Source organism: Notamacropus eugenii, chromosome 5 (genome assembly GCF_028372415.1).
Source record: "Notamacropus eugenii isolate mMacEug1 chromosome 5, mMacEug1.pri_v2, whole genome shotgun sequence".
Taxonomy (NCBI): domain Eukaryota; kingdom Metazoa; phylum Chordata; class Mammalia; order Diprotodontia; family Macropodidae; genus Notamacropus; species Notamacropus eugenii.
In genome coordinates, this window is record NC_092876.1 from 382,058,766 (window position 1) to 382,079,038 (window position 20,273).

General features: G+C 36.4%; 1 protein-coding gene across 4 annotated transcripts in view; it reads right to left on the reverse strand.

Annotated features, from left to right (window-relative positions):
• The window catches only part of WWC3 (WWC family member 3), a 204,927-nt gene that overhangs the window by 75,931 nt on the left and 108,723 nt on the right, over window positions 1-20,273 (reverse strand). For all 4 annotated transcript variants that reach the window (XM_072614396.1, XM_072614395.1, XM_072614394.1 and 1 more), the window contains 3 exons: window positions 19,509-19,712; window positions 7,093-7,169; window positions 6,265-6,344 (listed from right to left, as the gene is read on the reverse strand). In XM_072614396.1, the coding sequence (XP_072470497.1) occupies window positions 6,265-6,344; window positions 7,093-7,169; window positions 19,509-19,712 (361 nt within the window). The remainder of the gene's footprint in view (window positions 1-6,264; window positions 6,345-7,092; window positions 7,170-19,508; window positions 19,713-20,273) is intronic.

A 20,273-nucleotide genomic window follows, 5' to 3' on the forward strand; every position in this document is an offset into this window, starting at 1 on the left:
TGAGATGAAGAACTATATAGAGAGCACTATATAAATGGTACATATAAATATATAACATATGTATGTACACACACACACAGCGTTTTCACATACAGTTGGAAATAACTGATATGTTGAGTAGTTTGGCCTAATTTTTTTTTTTTTAACTGCCTTTCCCCTTCTCTTTCTTTTGAAATTCTTTGATATAAGCGTTAGCCCTCTGGGTAGGGGAGGGAAGATACATCTATTCAGAAACAAAGGTGATGAGTTAGGTAGCAATTTTTTTTAAAGGCTGTGTATCATGCAGGTTAGTTATTGCACTGGTGCCCACAGGTTCTAAGTTTAACTGAACCATTTCTTCTAAAGAGAAAACTACCCGCTTTTAATCTAACTATAATGGAATATTCACTGGCTCTTGATTTGTCAACATTTTTTGGTAGTCAAGGAAAAGCAAGACTCCTTCAAAATATTCCCCTCTTAGCCACCCTCCTGCCCCCTCAAAAAAACAGGAAAACTAACAAAGGATTTAAACAGGCAGAGGCTGTCCTGCCCATTTAAAATAGATTTCTCTGATATCTTCCAACCTAGGTATAACTTCTGTTTGCTGGGAGGCACACACCCAAACCAGACACAGTGACAATTGAAAAAGCTCTAGTGTTCAGCTATCTTCAAAGGCAGGAATGTCGAGCACTGTGTACAATGACACTTTGGGCACTGGCCATTGGATCAAAGGAGTGTGCAGTACTAAAAGGGCTCACACCACAGCTCTCATTTCCAGTCTCTGCCAATGACTAATGTGTTAAACTAAAGCAGTTCCTTTTCCCCTGGACTTAGAAGTCTATGGCTGGCATGGTCCCCTGAAATCATTTGCTAGTAACTATTTCTCTCACTTCCCTAAATTTCTGAACTTATTGTCCTTAAATGTTGCTTCTAGTTTTTGTTGTTTGTTTTTTAAAAATAATTTAACCAATATGTCCTTAGTTTTCTGCATCTAAAACATTTTCTGAAATTTCCTTTAGGAACTGTGCTATTTTTAAGAACCTTTAAAATGGATAATTTGCTACTCATCTGAAGGTGTCTACAGAGTGCAGGTTTAGAGAACAGTCTCCCCAGAGATCCTATATTCTATTTTCCATTTCTATCTGCACAAGCTGGCCTTGATGCCTGGAGTACACTCCCTCCAAATTTCTACCTCCAGAATCACTAGCTTCCTTTTAAGACTCACCTCCCATTTCCATCTCTAGTGGGAGCAGACTTTCCTTTTTCCCCTATTTGTTATTATTAGTTCTTTTTCCCCTCAAATTATCTCATATCCATGTTGGCATACATGCTCCAAGCCAAAGAATAACTTAAGTTTCTTGAGGGAAAAGATTCATTTTTTCTGTTTTTTTTTTCCTTTGTATCCCCACCACCTAAGGCAGAAATGTGTACATAACAGGTACTTACGAAGCTGTGGGTGATGCAATGAATAGAATGCTATACCTGAGGTCAGCAAAGCCTAAATTCAAATCCTGCCTTAGACCAGATGCTTACTAGCTGTATAGTAGGACCTGGGCAAACTATTTCACCTCTCTGCCTCAGTTTCTTCATTTTTAATATAGGGCTAATTTTTATCAACAGCACCTATCTTACAGGGTTACTGTGAGGATCAAATGAGATAATACATATAAAGTGCTTTATAAACCTTAGAGTGTAAATGAATGCTAGCTATAATGATTAATGAATGTCTATTGAACTGAATTGAATAGTTTTCCCACTATCAATGGCACTAACACTCAGCACTTTGCCTGGCATACAGTAAGCACTTAATAAGTGCTTGGTGATTTATTAGCTATCCTAATATGATGCTAAATGACTTCATAGGGGAAAGTAATCTAGAAGGTTCTAAATGAATTTTTCATTTTCCTTTGGATGTTTTGGAGCTCTGTGGTCATAACCACTAATTCCCAAAATTGACACCCACATATCCAGCCACACATATATAATACTCAATTATCATGGATTCAGTTTAAGTCTCCCCATAACACCCTAAAGCAACATGTAAAACATTATAAAGTACATCGCCCAACAGGATCATTGTAACAAATATTAAAAGGGGTGCATTTCAATACTGATTTTATAAAACACAAGAATATGTTTCATAGATCTAGCAAAATAATCAGCAAATTATTAAACTGAAATGAAAAATGTCAAAAATTAAGACCTGATTCTAAGTCCCCCACCACTACAAAAAAAACCAGGTTATTACAATGTGAGCTCTTTAAGGGCAGATACTATGTTTGGCTTTTGTTTTTTCATTTTGTGTCCCCAACACTTAGTGTGCTGTGTACAGAGCAGTAAAACTTGGTAAATATTGTTGACTGAATTATCTACTTCTAGAGTTACCAAGAGAAACAAACTTTCTCCACCATATAATTAGGCTCAATAACAGTGGATTCTATTTTCTTTCAGGTAATAAGAGAAAAATTTTTATAGTCTCTTCCAGCTTTTTCTTTCAACATGAATGCAATTTTTCATACATTTATCCTCACTCACAGACATACAATAAATGAATAGACAGAATTAATTTGACTTGAATACTGAAAAGCCCAATAATCCCAAGTGAAGAAAGTCATTTGTCTACTCATCTTGGGCTAGTAACAATCCCTAAAAGTGAAATTAATTCTGACTTTATTCATTTCTCCAGTGTACATGTGTGGGAGGAGTTCATGAAAAATTACATTCTTATCAAAAGCACATACTTTAAGCTACTTTTCAAAAATTATCTATCATTACCTGAAAGTAAAATTCACTGTGCCACCTCTCTATAAAAAGGCCTTCTCTTTAAAAAAATTACAAAATATTCTTTTTTCCCCTCACTTATGCCCAAGAGGAATGAAGGATTCTGTGCCAGTAAGGAAATCTGACCAAGATAAACAGGTTGAGGTTAAAATACTAGAAGCAGCCAAGCTCCTAGTGAGGCACTCTGGAAAAGAATACACTGGATATTCTGGGAAGCCAGGACAGCAGTAAAATTTCTGGAGGGAAATTGAAGGTCCTCTCTTTAAATTACTGTTGGATATGGAATCAGTGCTGTCAGTCAGGAACACGGAGGAAGGTAAAAGAAGACTCAACAATAAAGTCGATCAGCTTGTTCATTCTTTGATTTGGTAGTCAGTTCTTTAAAAAATTTGTTGTTGTTTAGTCATGTCCAACTCTGTGTGACCCCTTTATGGGATTTTCTTGGCCAAGACACTGGAGTGGTTTGCTATTTCCTTCTCTAGTTCATTTTACAGGTAAGGAATTAAGGCAAATAGAGTTAAATGACTTGGCCAGGGTCACACAGCCAATAAGTGAGAGCAGATTTGAACTTAGGAAAATGAGTCTTTCTACTTGAGACTCCTCATTCTATCCACCTACCTTTAAAAAATATGGTTTCTCTTCTCAGAGTTTTGGATAAAAATTTTATAACTGTTGTTTTTAAATTCTCAATTGAGAAATACATCAGAGCCAGACCTAATCATTAACTCTTCTTAGTAGGTTAGCTCATTCAAAAAAATGGCACCAGAAACTTGGATATCAGAAGACAAAATCATTTAACTACATTAATTCTCTCAGGCTGAGTAACTCAGGAGATGAAAAGATTATTTGTCACGTGCAAAGGACTGAAAGGGTGCAATCACAACCAATATTTCCTCTTCCTCCTTTGCGGTTAAGCAACATAGAACATGTGCAACAAAAATTTAATGTTAATGGAGCGTGGGTGAGAAGCCAAGTCCAAATCAAACACTGGTTCTGAAGGCATCTTGACCTCCAAATCAGTTAATAGATGAAAGGCTGGGGCCTTGCAGTTTTGAATGCACCAGACTATCCAATCTAGGTGCTAAACTGTCCAGTTTTTGAGCTCTTTGCACATGCCATCTATGAGCAAATGGAGCGATGGGAAAGGCATGTGCATACATCACAGAGAACTGGCATGTACAAATAAACTCTTCATACCAGAAAGAGGAGGGAGCAGAGACAAAGGGACAGTCATTGACAAATGATCAAAGAAAAACTTCAGTCCCACCAGACAAATTTCCATTATTAATTGATAGTATTCCCCAGATGCTTTTGTGTTTTATTTTTCCAGCACTTTCTGCTTCAGTATTCTGAGTTCTATCTGTATTCACCTTCCTTATTTGAGTAAGCATGGAGCTACACATGCATTCACTACCTTTCCCCTTTCTTAAAGATTTACTTCTGCATATCAGTGACAGTTTATTTATTTAGTCAAAGAGCAAATTAATTTCTACATTATGTTTTGAAGAGTGTAAAGAATATTCAGGATTATAACACTTTTTTAGTCTAGATTAAGTGATTAGTTTAGACTACGATCAGTCAAAAATATTGGCATCATGAGATAATTAACTTTTTTCTTAGATAAAGCAGAATTGATATGACTGAAATGATAAAAAAGACACTGGTTTGTTCAGTCAAGTTATACCACATTATCCAGCTACAGTGAAATTTTAACAACATACCTTATTCAAAGCCAAAGCTAATGGGCTAATGAACACACACACACACACACACACACACACACACACACACACACACTTATCAACTATTTGTTCAGTTAAAAAAAGGCAGTATGGTACAATGGAAAAAAATACTGGCTGGAGCCAAAGGACTCCGGTTGAAATTTCACCTCTACTTAATACCTATGTATGACCTTGGACAAGTCTTCTATTCTCCATGGGTCATACTCATCTCTGAAATCACAGTTCGACTAGATGGCTTCTATGGCACCATCCAGCTCTAGAATTCTATTCCTACAATTGTATAAAGTGAGAAAAGGATTAGGCTAGACAGTGTCAGAATATATCAGGTTCTAGCTGTAGCTTCTGCTGCTAATTTCTTGACCTTTTGGGCCTCCCTCCTTTGTAGAGTAAAGCTAATACCTCTCCTCTCCCCAAAACCTTAAACCTACTGCACTCTGAAACTGGGGCCCAATTCCCTCCCAGCCTGACATCTTTCTTTTCCTTGACCTCATTAAAGGGGCCATGCCCTGGCTACTTCTTAAACAGGCCTATTCAATGAATGGGCACTACCTCACCCTAAGTGAGGGCCAAGGTCTCCCAGTGCAACCTGGGTCATCTCCAGTCATCCTGAAGAATATCTGGTCACCGGATTCAGATGGCTCAGGAGGAGAAGTGAGGCTGGTGACCTGCACAGCCCTCCCTCACTCAAAACAAAGTCAAGTGCAAGTCATGTCATCATTTCTCTGATGGCATGGTCTTCTTCGAAAATGAAGGATGAACACAAAATTTTCAGCGTAGACTACTCTCAAGTGACATAAAATTGCATGTATTTGAGAAAAGGAAACTTTTTTTTTTGGCAATTTGCTTATTATTACGAAAAAAATACCTTTCATTTCACCCACTGTAAAACTGAAATGTGCTAAATGTTTATTTCTTGCTTTGCTATAAGCATTATATAGAAGAATTATTGGAGTAGCAGGCCCACTTTGCAAGGCGAATTTTGTCCAACACTCAGGTGAAAAGAGAGAGGTAACCAAGTGAATACTGATGCCTATGGTTTGTTTTTGTTTTTATACATGGTCAACATGGGGATTTTTTTCTCAATTAAACATGTTTGGTAAAGGTTTTGGTGTTTGTTTTTTTTTAACTTTCTCAGTGGGGACAGGGTGGAAGGGAAGAATTTGGACCTTCAAATAAAATAAAATTGAATCTTCTTTAAAAGCTCAGATAAGAAGCAGTGGTTATACTGGAAAAAGGAAAACTGAACTCATTCTTACAAAAATTACATTAATGACTTCAGGTCGGCATGGGTTTCACTAGGTCAACCACTGGAACTGTTCACAATGTCAATGAGCTAATGCTTCTCTAAAATAGTGAGAATTTACTTGACTTCTGAGTAGGAGAAATGTCAGGATTTCTTGTTTTAAATAAAGGGGGAAGACTAGATAAACAATTTTCAAACAGAAAAGTAAAGGTGGCAGGTTCCTACATTTTTTGCTTTGTTTTTCCATTTCAAAGAGCTGAGGTAGGACTGGGAAACAAAGAACTTTTTTTAAAAAAAAATTATGCTGTTGTCAAAATACCACCTGAAAGTATCTAACAAAGATCCACAAAAACAAAGGAATATCTATATCTATCTATGGATAGATTTATACATATATATATTTTATATATATATACACACACACACACTCACATATACATACATATATACACTCACATACATACTTATACATATATATATGCATATACACATGCAGGTATTAAAAACTCTTCCACTCACTCTTGCAGTGTCTCCACTCCTTTTTCTTTATGCTGCAATTCTTGTTTCATCTGTGTCAGCTCTCTTTTTAATCTGGAAAGCTAAAAAAAGCAAAATACCTTTTTTTTAGGGGGGGGTTCACACAAGTAAGCTAAATATTAACATTTCTGCTGTCTCAATTCATTTCTTTCAAAAGATAATCAATCATGTGCTGGCTAACAATGTAAACGTTTTAGGAAAAAGTGAAAACTGAAATGTTCTGCATGATCGATGAAATGACAACCACACTGACCGAATGGCCACAGGCACTGCTGGAGCAATGATGCTTTTATCTCCCAAATGATACAATTTCAAAGGGATATAATCCACCATAGAAACGGAATGACTGCTAATTCTGAAAAGATGAACAAGGTTTTAAAAATGGAATTCCCCCTTCCATTACCTAATAAAGAAGATGAAAAAAGCTAACATCGATTTTCTATGAGAATTTAACACTTCAAGTTTTTTTCCATTAGGTAATCTTGTCCTACCTTAAGGAAACTAAAGACAATACCTCACAACTCATTAACTACCTAAAGTTACAAAAATGAAAGAACTATTTCTCTAATCACTGTTTCCCATGGCTATTATGTTATCATACCCATATGATCTGAATTTTTAAAATAACACTCAAAAGTTAGCCAAAATGAAAATGTTGTGCAAACTGATGGAAACAAAAGCTTGTAAGTAGCATATAAACCGTCATTTAATGGAAACTTTTTTTAGTGTCAATAAATAGTTGAATGGAAATATTGAAGTGAAACATAAACATGACAGTTTTATTCGTGAAAATATGAATGTTTTACTTACTCTATCACGACGACTTGCAATCTCCGCTTTTATTTGATACGGGTCATATTTTGTATTTGTTGAATATCCAGAAAATGCTAAAAAGGAAAACACTTTTGCTTTACAACAAATAGACTTGTGCTCCATATCGACTCAACCCCCAGATCAGTCACTATATACAAAAAGCAAGAAAGTTGATGTAATTCTAATGCTCATGGAAAGTAGACTTATAACATTAAAAGCCAAATTTGGCTATTTATATTCATCAATATCAAGGATTTTAAAATTTTTTTTTAGTAAAAGCGTAATGTTACTATTTTTTCCTAACAAGAAAACAATATCCCATTAAGCCTTTCATATTAAAAATATTTTAGTTGCAAAGCTATTAGAAAAGCAGTTATGTAAAAAGAAAGCAAACATTCAACAACTGACACTCCTCCATTTTTTTGGTAGTTATTTCTTTGCTTGTGAACTTTCTAACCTATATCATAATAAAATCTCTGACCATAGGTAACTACTTATTTTACAGCCTTATCAAAACCATTTCAATGAGCAAAATCTTAGTGATCTGATAAATTCAGGAATCAGCAGCACCATGTAATGAATTTTAAATTGAATTAATTTTAAGCTTTTAAGTTTAACTTTTATACACAACTTCTCAATCTTACATTCTCTGTGAAAACTGATATATATTAATACATGAAAAACACTGACAACTTAAAACTTTCCACCGTTCTCGCAGGAATTTTCAAGCATCTCAGTCGTTTCCCCATCTTTTTAAACAGAAAATCCTGAACATGTTTAAACTTTTCTATCGCTTCCTATATTTTCCTAAATCACTGTCTTCAGATCTTGGTTTGGCTTCATCACGTTACCTTTTATCAGGGATAGTTAGGTCCATTCCTATCCCCTCTTTTAGAACAGTAAGTAATTAAGGAGAGATAATGCCATGTTTCATTCATGCAAATCTACGCTGCTGAGCACAATGCCTTCCTTGCACATAGCTGGAACTTAGTAAATGTCTGGTGAATAGTGAATGAACTGCAGGAAGGCTTATGTGAAATGATACAAAGTGGGGGAAAAAATAAAACAAAACCAAGAGAGTCAATGAGGGAAAAAATGAAAACGAGTATCATCTGAAACATTTAGAAATACACAAAAGAGGGAAGAAGGAAATTTAGAAGGGATCACAGTAAATCAGAACAGTTTTGGTACCATCATATAAAATTTAATATACTTTTAAAAGTGTACATAATAATAAAAGTTCTCAGTTTCATATATGATTCTTTTCCTTTTTTTGTAGGCTGAAATGTTCATGTTTACTAATTTTTAAGTTCAGAATTAAAAAAACTGAAAAGCAGAACCACGAGAATACTATACACAATAACTACAATCAAAGGGCATTTAAAGCCAGATTAATTGCATTGAGGAATCTTAGTTTCACAGAAGATGTGAATGCAACACCTTTGTTTCCTCTCAGGAGAGAGGTGGGGGCCAACAGGTACAAAATGTTGCTTACAAGGGCAGATAAGGTTGCTTGGTCGGTACATTTTGCTTAATTGTTTTTCTTTTCTAAAAAGGGGAGGAAGTATAGCAGGAAATAACTGTGATGTTTAGAAATAAAAGTATCAGTAACAAATCCCAAACAAATAGTGAATATTCTTGGGTTCTATTAAGGTCCTAAGGTATGTAAGGATGATGTACCATTGTCAGCTAGCCAGATGTTCCAGCTGGCTCTTTTTCGTGGCCATCTGGTCTGCTACTCCCCACTTCTGTTCCAGTGTCTAATCACAACTTCTAATCTCCACCTATCTATTCTGCTGTGCCTCACGCCCTTCCCTTTTGTCTCTGCTTTTTTCTTGTTTCCTTTTCCTATTAATTCTTTGGGGATTTTTGGCCTTATCAGCTTTTCCTGTGAGTAACTTGGCATTTACATCTATTAGAAATCAATGATAATCATTCCAGCGGTAAACCAACCATCACATTGTCTTAGATACAATCAGAGATCGTCTCAGTGATATTCTTTATTATAATTGTTACTGTTACTGTGTTCCCTACAATACATATTATATAATTAACATTTATTTAGCACTTTCAAGTTTTTACAAAGCACTTTATGTACATTATCTCATTTGATTCTCCTAACAACCTGTAAGATAAGTTCTACAGTTCTTATTATCCCTGTTTTACAGAAAACTGAGGCTCACAGAGGTTGTTATACAACTAGTAAGTATAACATATAGGATTCAAATACAGAACTCTCCTGACTCTAAACCCAGCATTGTTTCTGCTACCTCGAATCTTTACTAACACAGAGATACTTTCTCTCACTTTCATTTCTAGGTGTAAAATTGTTCCTGGAACGTAGCTGCTTGGCTTTCAATAACTAAAGCTTTGCTATATGTAGTTTATTTTGAAATGGATTCATTTTTGTCTAAGGAAGAAATAATGCTCACAGATATAAAACAAGGAATTAAGTAGCAATATAGTGGTTAAATAGTCTCAATTGAGAGTAAAGGAAAAATTAATTTAAATGACCATTTTATAGATACATTATATATATATTTATAAATGACTATTTATATATATGACTATTTTATATATATATATATATGTATATAGACACACGTAAAATTGATTATATGGGCAATTTAGCAAAATAACACCCTCCAGCTCAGTTTGCTAGCATTGTGCAGAAGAAAAAAAACTAGCCTGGGAGTCAGAGGGACTGGGTTCCAGGCTCAACTCTGTCATTAACTTAGAGGTGTAATCTTGGGCAAATACTTTAATTTCTCTGAGGCTAAGCTACCTCATCTGTAAAATGAAGAGATTATAGGGATAGATAGGCACCATGGATAGAGCACCAGCCCTGGAGTCAGCAGGACCTGAGTTCAAATTTGAACTTGACACTAGGTTTGTGATCCTGGGCAAGTCACTTAATCCCAAATGCCAACAACAACAAAAGAAGGGGTTGTAAAAAATGTTCATAAAGATCTTTGCAGCTCTAAAATTTTATAATTATCCATTAATAGCTAAATGCTAATTTTCATTTTAAATTTTCTCACAGAAACATGATCTCCCAAAGACTCAAATGTTCTCAAAACAGTATTACACAGCCAGCAACTACAGTTTTGAGTCCCGTTATTTCCTGTCTTACTTGAACCTTTAGTCCTATCTAGGAATATCTGTAAAAATTTACTATGTTGAGATGTCACTGTGTGTGTGTGTGTGGGTGTGTGTGTGGGTGTGTGTGTGTGTAATCACAATAAATAATATCCTCTATAATATTATTTTAATAGCCTACAAAGGTCAATATTAAGTTATAGCCCTGAAAGTTTTCAGGCTCAAGAATGAACAGCAAAAGTAAATATCTGAATGACCAAAATAATATGAAAATCATCAAAGCTATAACTAGTATTTTTCTTTTTTTTTTTTGTACCACAGGCCAATGATTGTGGTGGAAAAAGAAGATAAGCTAACTTGGATGCAGCTGCTTGATGGGGGAGAGGGGAAGAAACAGTAAGAGGAAATATACCCTGGAACACTATGAAGTTTCTTACATGCTGAAAGAGGACAGAGTATTTCCTGGGCTTCTGAATTTCTATCCCTAAATTAAAACCTCAAAGACTCCACCTCAGTTACAGTTCTGCATATTATTCTAGCCTATGCTTAATATCCATTTGCACACACTCAAATTTGTAAACATTTTGGGTCATACACATTAAAAGTAGGTAGAAACACCTGGACCAAGTTATTCATTGCAATGCAGAATGCATATTGTAACTGTTCTCTGAAAAAACTGGAAAAAGTCCTCTGGAGGAGGTGGGGCTACCCCACTCCCCTAATCAATGAATTACACCCATTAAATTTCTATAGAAAATATCAGCATAATGATCCAGTTTAGAAGGGTTCAAACAACTCCTTCTTACAGGTAAACCTAATCAAGTCTCAACCTTTTAGTGTCCTAGACAACTCACTAATAGTGTAACTTAAAGACAAGTAGCTGATCTGTATCAGCATAGGGAGTTTTCACATTGAGAGTCCCACTCACTCCCCATGAAATCAAACATTTGAACCCATAATAAGAGGAGGGGGAACAACAGATTCTAGGTTTTGCTTCTAGTAGCAAAAAGTATATAAAAATAATCCAAGTAACTTAAGAAGTTATATGAACTCTAATATGATTCCTAAATAAAGTTCAGTTTCTCTTTCTTTCCTTCCTTCCTTTATTCCTTCCTTCCTTTCTTTCTAATAAATAAATACCTTTAATTTGCTGTCAAAGCCTAATAGACCATTTCAGAGATCCTAAATAAGAATACTCCAGGTCCACCATTCTTCGATACCAGGCATGCTTATGATACTGCAAAGTAATAGGTGACAGGTGAGAAGACAAATCTCCCTTCATGTGGAAGTGAGGAGCTATGGCAGTGGACTCTTGCACATACTGTCAGACATGGCTGAAATGCTTTCTTTTTTGTCTGTTACTTGGGATGGGAGAGGAGGGATACTTTCAGAAATGAAGATGAAATAAAAGTAATTTTTAAAAAAATAGTTGTTGAAAACAGTGCCAGTACTAATCTTCAACCTTAAACTTCCTCTTCTATTCGAGACTTAAGTAGGCCGCAAATACACATGTTTAAATAGGATGCCAAATCTATGTAACTAAAATAGTACTTCTTTCAGATCATTTAATAATAAGGAAAAACTTGTACCAGAAATTTATCACAATCTATATTATTATACCCCATCTTGAACACACTCTGCCTCATCTCTACTCATAAAATTCCTATGAATTCAGGCCAGCTATCATTCTCTCTTATTTTATAAATCAAGAAAATAAAGCTCAGAAAGATTAGAGTGACTTGCACTCTATGAAAGAATAAATACTGTTAAAAAATTGTGAGCACAATTCGGATGTCCAGTCTATCAGCACCATACCTTGCTTCCACTGGATTAGGCTTATCCAGCATATGAATTATTTTTTATGAAGTTTCCTAATTCCTAGCAGTCTGCCTGGACAGATGTAATGAATGGCTCACATATATCTAGTATACTGCATCATAGAGAGAAGTCAGGGATTTGCTCAAGCTTTATTGTGGAAGATTTGGGATTTTATAATAGATCACAAGTGATTCATGTCTCCAAAAAAAATATTTTGCTCACTGTGGGAAACTGGTGACAATAACAGAGAGATGATACACCTGCAGAGAACACCAACCTTTTTTTTTTTTTTTTCTAAGAATGATCTCTCCAAGAGATTACCATTTTTCAGTGGTTGTGTAGCTGCAGGGACGGCTGATTAAGGGAGGCTGCTTAAGTGAACTAGAGAGCAACCCGGTAGAAAGGCTAGCAAGAACAGACAGGTCCCAAACTCATACTAATTATCAAGCCAATGAGAAGATTCCCACAAAGAGGCACCTGTAAAACAATCAAGAACAGAACTGACAGGGAGGAAAGAAAAAAAAAAGAGGAACTATTAGCAAAGACACAGTAGTTTAAAGCCCTCAAGATCCAATAATTCCATTGATGGGTCAGTTCCTCATGCTTGGTGGGCACATCTCCCAGTTGAGAGATTTTTTTTTTTTTTTAAGGTTAGTACAAGTAATCACCTCCCTATAAGCAAATAAGCCTTACCAGTCCTTGGAATTGACATTTGCCAGATAATTAGCTTCAAAAATGCAGTGATACAACCTTTCAACAGGATCCATGTTCTCCAGCCTGTCCCAACATGTCTGTGTCAATCAGAACAAAAGGCTGGATAGATTGTCAGTGGCTTTTATCTGAAGTTGGATAGGAGCAAGGAAACTCTTTAATGGAGAACTTGTGGAAGAGTCTTTATGGGATGGGCAGGTAGCCTCAGAAAGAATGTTGGCAGGATGGGTGACTGATAATGAAGAGCTTCACCACCACCTCATGCTGGAATTTAGGGTGGGTCTAAAGCACCACTTTCTCACTAAATTGATAAGGAAGATTCTTTCCCAGGCACTTGACAGCTTGGGTATATGTCTTGGGATTTGGCTGACTTAGAACCACAGAAACTTGGATATGGATGGGATTTGTAAAAGTCACTTTAAGAGCACTCACTTATATAATTTATACATACTCACTTATTTATACATTGTCTCTCCAGACAGAACATAAGCTTCTTTAGGGCAAGAACTGTTGTACTTTGAGGGGTTATTTTTGTATTCCCCTAGCACAATACCTAGTAAATAGTAGATGCTTAATAAATGTCTTGTGATTGGCTAATTAATCTATTCCAACCTCCCTCCCAGTGCAAGAATCCCTTCTAGAGCCCACCTGACAGGTGGTCACACAGCCTCTGCTCTAATGCCTTGAGTGATGAAAGGTTCTTAAGACAGGATGGAAAAGATAATCTAGGAAGAAAGACAGAAAATTATTGTGAGAGGGTGGAGAAAATCAGTGTCAAGAGAGAGGCAAGCACAGAGGGTATGTCAAAAATAGAGAAGAAACTCTGTACCAACATAGCTATACCAAAGTTATGAAACTCTCCCCTTGCTTCCATTTACCCAGAAGAAGTCATCTTCCATGGAACACCCAGGAAGATTCAGGTCGCAGTATCTGAAAGGACTATGAACACACATGCTTCCCCAATTCTACCCTGTCCCATTGTGAGACCCTAGATGTTGTGCTCTGATAAGTTATACAAGTCTAGCTCAACAGTCATTCTTGTTTATCAATACTGTCCAAGGGAAAAATGTTCCACTTATCTAAACCAAGAATTACTGAACTTCTTGATTCAAGAAGTAAAACTTATCTAACTTTATGTTGCCAAGAAACAAGCCACCATGCCACTTGCCAACCATGTCACCTACACTCTTGACCTTCCTCTTCCTGTCCCTGGGACTCTGGCCTCTGATTGGTGAAATTTCACCATTTATTGCCCCAAATCAAACCACTATTTTATGTTTTAGACATTTCCAAACCACACTGCTTCTCATGTATCTTTACCCTCTCCCTTTCCAACTCCAGTTCTCTTTTCCATGTTGTCTTCCCCTAACAGAACAGACACTCCTTAAGGGCAACAACTATCTTGTTTGCTGGTATTTGTTTCCACAGTGCTCAGCACAGTACCTGGAAGTGCTTAATAACTGCATTTTCATTTCTTTGCTCATTCTAACTTCTCCACAGTTATAGCTGTTCATGTGTAAATGGCCAGCTGTCACCATTATAACATTATCATTTGAGGATTAAGAGGCACAGTGAAATCTTAAGGAACACACCATACTTCTTAGCTCTAAGACACCAGCCTATAGAAAAAAACATATTTGAATTATGGTCATTTTTTTAACTGCCTCTTTCATTTAGAATCACTTCAATTAGGCAAGAGTAAGCTAGAAGTTATGAGACTTCTAATCATAAGTGGATAGAGCTGGCCTTAGAGTCAGGGGAACCTGGGTTCAAGTCCCACTTAAGAAATATACTGGTAGGTGACCCTGGGTAAGTAACTTACTCTCTCTGTGCCCCAAGGAAATTCTCTTAAGACTACCAATTGCAGAGTACTTACAACACTGAATTACATATATTGTATGTGCAAATATATATATATTTGTGTATAATCATTCACCAGGTCAAGGTTCCTTATTTCTTTCTGTTTCCTGGCTGTGGAATGGTTTCTAGGATGTCTAAGGCCCCTCCTCTTTTGGAGTCTCCCATACCTAGAAGGCTCTTCTTTCTTACCTCTTTCCATTCAAAGCTTTTTAGCTCAAGTGCTACCTTCTATACAAGAGATTTCCTTATGTCTCTAGTGGACAGCCTGCTTTCCACAACCTCCTAAATTATCTTTATTCACTTAAATTTTTCTTGCATTCATTCATTTGTCTACAAGTTGTCCCTCCCACCCTATTCCAGCAGAATATAAGCTTTTTGAAGGAAGATGGTTTTTCCTTTTTTTTTTTTTTATTCCCCAGTGCCTAGAATAGTGCACAATTCAGACACTGGATTTACATTTGCTGCATTGATTTGTATTATACAAACACATTAACAGCACTAGGGCCTGGCATTCACAGTTTAAGGATGTACATCTGTTAGATCTCAAAGGATCTTGCCAGCAGGTCTACTATTCTGGATCTTGTCATACAGTAGGAAACCCCTATTTAGCCACATCTAGCACAGTTCTCATAGTGAAGGTTAAATAGCTTAATCTAAACTCCAGTACAGACAGCAACTTGCTAAGAACTTGGACTAGTTCCTAGATTCCTTTCATAGTATCAATAAGCAAACAGTTCAGGGAAAAGGCACATATGTACTCGTACTCCTGCCAATTGTCCCTGGCATTGTTAGCCCTTTGGGATAACAAGACCAAACAGTACAACACACACACACACACACACACACACACACACACACACACACACACACACACACACACACACACACTCAGTTCAGTTCAGAAGACAACACATAAAAATGGGAATTCCTCCCCTAAAAAATCCAGATACTTTAGGTGTCTGGGATGTAACCCAACAGTAGCGTTGGCAGGGTGTTCCATGGAAACGCCAGAGTTGGTCTGCTTCCTCTATCAGAAACCACCTGTCATTTCAGAAGCACCATCCTGAACTTTTCTTTGAATAGACAGATTTCTTTAAGCCTCAGAAAGGAATGCATTTATGACATTCAACTTTCTACTTGCATTACATTCCTGGTAGCATAAAACCTAGTGGAACATAAATTTCCTACAGTTCTTCTTTCCCTGGACTTATGAACCAACTGTGGCTATTCCTTCACCCATAGAAAAAGAGCTTAAGTGAATTTCTACTGCTTAATTTCCACAATATCTCCCTCAAAATTCCCTAATGAATTCAGTCATCAGCAGCAGCCCCAACCTCCACTCATTTCAACCCACTACACAACCAATATTAGAACTAAATATAGACATTTACAATGTTCTATGCACATTACTAAACTTAATTTTATTTAAAAGTTTCAATTTTATTAAAAATTGTGCTCTTCTATAAAATGGGGATGACAATACCCTTAGTAGCTATGTCACAGGGCTATTGTGAGGACCAGATGTGATAATGTTTGAAAAATACTTTGTGAACCTTGAAGTTTTAACTAAAGATTAAAGGTGAAAAGGCAGCATGGTTTACTAGCTTCAGAATTAGGAAATCTGTATTTGAAGCCTGCCTCAAACATTGAATAGTTCTGCAATCATGGACAGGATTAAACTTCTCCCAGTCTCAGTTTCTATAGCCTTATTGTCTATAAACCCTCCAATTCATCCCCTCCTCTCATACGACAACCACCCTCATTGAGGCCTCTCCCCATGACCAACAAAAGTGCCTCTTAATTGTTCCTGAATACCAGCAATGGTAGTTTAGTGGGTTGAACTAAGTGAGTGTAGGGGTTTATGGTGATGATGGCCAAGTCTTTGGATGGCTCTCCAGGCAATATACTTTTGAGACCTAATAGATGATTTTCTATTTTCATTCTCTCCCCTCTAACTAAATATCCTCCACAGAGTTGCCAAATTGATATTTCTAAAGGGCAAGTCAGTCATCTGCTCAAAAAGTTTCAGTGGCTCCTGTTTTCATAGTAAAATACAAATTCCTCTGGTTGATATTCAAGGCTCTTAGTCAGCTGGATCCAATTTTAAGGATAATTATCCATTACACAGACTAGACATCATGACTGGATATGCTCTTTCTTCTCACCTCTACCTCGTGGAATTTCTTGATTCTCTAGCTGTTGGTGCTCCACCTCCATATCACTGTATACTTACTTTACATAGATATACGTACTGGTTTACTTATCTATGAACATGTTGACTTCTAGTAGAATGCAAGCTTCTTAAGAATAAAGACTATCTTGTATTTGAAGTTCCAATGCCTGGCACACGGTAAACAAATACTAAATGCTTATTAACTGATTAACTGAAATAAAGATAATAATACTTTTCTAAATACTGCTAAAAATACCAACTTCAGGGATGTTCTGAAGAAAGCAATTCTTGAATCTTAAAGCACTATAATGATTTGGATTGGTACTACTATTATAATCTCATTTAGGGGAAGGGATACACCTAAATAATCTTTATACCTCCAAAGAGCTACCTAGTACATTGAATACAATAAATCAATAAAGGTTTGTTCAATCAATCAATCAATCTAGAGCCCTCTTGTATTCTTCAGTAATTCCTTAACTCAGCTGTTTTTTGTTCAATTTAAATATTCAATTCAATTAACACTTATAGAACACATTCTATATGCAAGAAAGACACTGTCATTATCTTGTCAAGTCTTTTTTTTTGCTGCAACAAAAGGATTTTTGGCAAACTGATCTTGGTAACATTTGAAAGGACCTGATCAAAATGGACTTTGTGGTGCATAATGAAATGTATTCACTGACTCTTAGTAGCAGACTCTCTCAAGGCTTCACCAGCATTTCAACTGTAAGACTCAGATGTATGGAAAAGAATAAAATTTAGACTAAGGGCAAATTTGAAACAGTGGCCCCTTTGTCTTCCGAGTTCAACGAAGACAATACAATCAGCTTCGTAAGACTGACAGTGAGCTGATCTAGTCAATTTAGCTGATCCAAAATGGTGCCTATTATTAATTAATCCATGAAGAATAGGAAGATATATGGTCTACTTCAGGGGAACAAACCATAACGTTCTAATCATCCTTTATTCTCCCAAGAAGAATAATGTTTCATTATTGTTGCAGACATATAATTCCCCTCACATTGGGAAAATTGGAGCCATGGACTTCACCATCGCATGTGTGGCAAACTCAGCCAAAGCAACAGCAACATAGTAGATCAAATGAAGCAAATAACAGATATTGTAGGATAAAACTAGGTTAAGTTCCCTAAAATTTAAGGTTGCAATAATAGCCAAAGAGGCAGTGCAACACAGTGGCTATATCGACAAGCTTGGATTCATGAACATATGGGTTTATACTTCATGCCTAACATTTACTAGCTTTGTGACTCTGGGTAAGTCACTAAATTTCTGTGTGAATCCCAGGTAATCCCCTAAGATTTTTCTATTGTATTATAGATGGGTTGTAATCTGCCACACTGGGAATTCCCCTGATGCCAAAATTACAGATTTATATAAAACAGTGTTTTACCTGGCAAAGTGGTAGCTAGCACCATGGACATGTTACTCTGTGTCTCTGTTTTCCTGTTTTAGTGAAATAAAACATCCCAAATATGCCACACATAGGTGGCACGGTGGAGAGAGTACTAGACCTGGAATCAAGAAGACCTAAGTTCAAATCCTGCCTCAGACATATTATCTGGGTGACCTCCCTGGGCAAGTCATTAAAAGAACCTAACTCTCGAGGGTATTCTGAAGATAAAATGAGATAGTATTTTTAAAGTGCTTTGAAAAACATAAAGTGTTGTATAAATGCTATTATTATTATTACACAAGCTTATTAGTCGTCAGGGCAATTCCAACCTGTCTACATTTGCTAGCATGAAATATTCAGTAAAGTCTTTTAAAGTTGTACATGGCAAAATGGCCACTTATTCTGCAGGACGATTATTTTATTGAGAATGGCTTAAGGTTCTGTGGATTTCACTGACCAAGGTCAAAATGCCTTATTCTCTGAAAGTGGCATAATCAGATTTCTGGTCATAGTTACATGACTATCTGAAAGTCTGCTAAATAAGCAATCAGACAGACTAGTCTTAAGGTCACTGAATAAACTAGACCACTTTGTTTTAAAATTTCTGGGTATTCTATTTCTTTGTCAGAGACAGAAAAAGATCCCCACATATTTGGGGTTATTGTACTCTACTTCAAATGACTACTAGAAGCAATGTGGCATGGTGCATGGAGTACTGAACTTGGAGGTGGAAAAGACTCACATTCAAAATCTTATTTCTGACACTAGCCATGCGTCCATGGACAAATCACTGAGTTTAAGTTTTCTCATCTGTATAACACCTACCTCAAAGGGCTATTATGAGCTTCTGATGATAAAATGTGTGTAAACCACTTTTCAAACTGTAAAGGACTATAAATTTCATTTACTGTTATTATTGTCACACTCCCCAAAGCACATTCTCATTCTACCTGCACTGCTGAAGGATGATACTTTGTGCATATGAAGAATACCATCTTTCAACTTCCAAGACTAAAGGCTGCTATATTCCTGCCCAATAGAATTATATAACCATATATAAACTTAACTGTGAAGACCTCACTTGTGAGTACACAGGACCCAGCTACTCAAGACAGATTGTTATTAACACCAATTATATAGCAGTTTGGGTCTAATGCATAATGGTAGATGACAGAGTCATTCTGTTGCCTTTCAGGAATGAAATAAAAATCCTAGAGATGACTTAGCTTAAGTGGAACCTAAGCTCTTTAGCTTGGAATTCTCTTGGTAATGATTTGTTAAAGAGATAACCTTTAGAGAAAGGTGCTTCCCTCAGAGGAAAACACATAAACTCACAGCTAGCATAGGAGCGGCTGTCATCTTCACACATCTTGTGCAGCTGCTGGTATTCTTCTTGGGCTAGCTCAAAACGCTGCTGCTTGATTTGGTATATCTCTTTTTTGGCATTGAGAGCCTCCTGGGCTACAATTAGATATTCCTTCAACATTCGTTCCTGCTCTCTTCTCCATTGTTCTCTTGGATCCTCAATCTGGGTAAGTTCTGAAAGAGAAATGAAAAATTTGTTACAGAACAGCAAGACCTTTCTGGACTATAATAAGGGTGCAATTAAGCAGGTGCTTGCATGGAAACAAAGTTTTACCATGACACAAAAAAATCAGTGTGTTTAGATTCTCCACATAGAGAATCTAAAGCCTGGATGATTTTTCTGTTATGTAACCTCAGCTAAGAGTGCCATGGTTGGGCAATGTTACCAATTTAAATTCTATATGAAAACATTTTAATTCCATTCAATCTACAAAAATGCCCATTTTGGGGGAGTGGGGTCATGTAAATAAATCATTTTAAAGAGTCTTCTCTATTTCATTCAGTCATTTTTCTCACATATTATCTTTATCATTGAAATCTCTTCACCGAGAACCCACAGATGGAAATGACCCTTTCCAGAAAGTTTGAGAAAATACTCAGTGTTATCACTAAGAGTTTATATTTTAATGAAAAACTAACTGACAAATACTCACAATTAACTTTTATAAATGGGGACTTTTTCCTTCTTTCACAGTCAGATAAATAGACCTTAATCTTCTTTTGCAGTTGGATTTT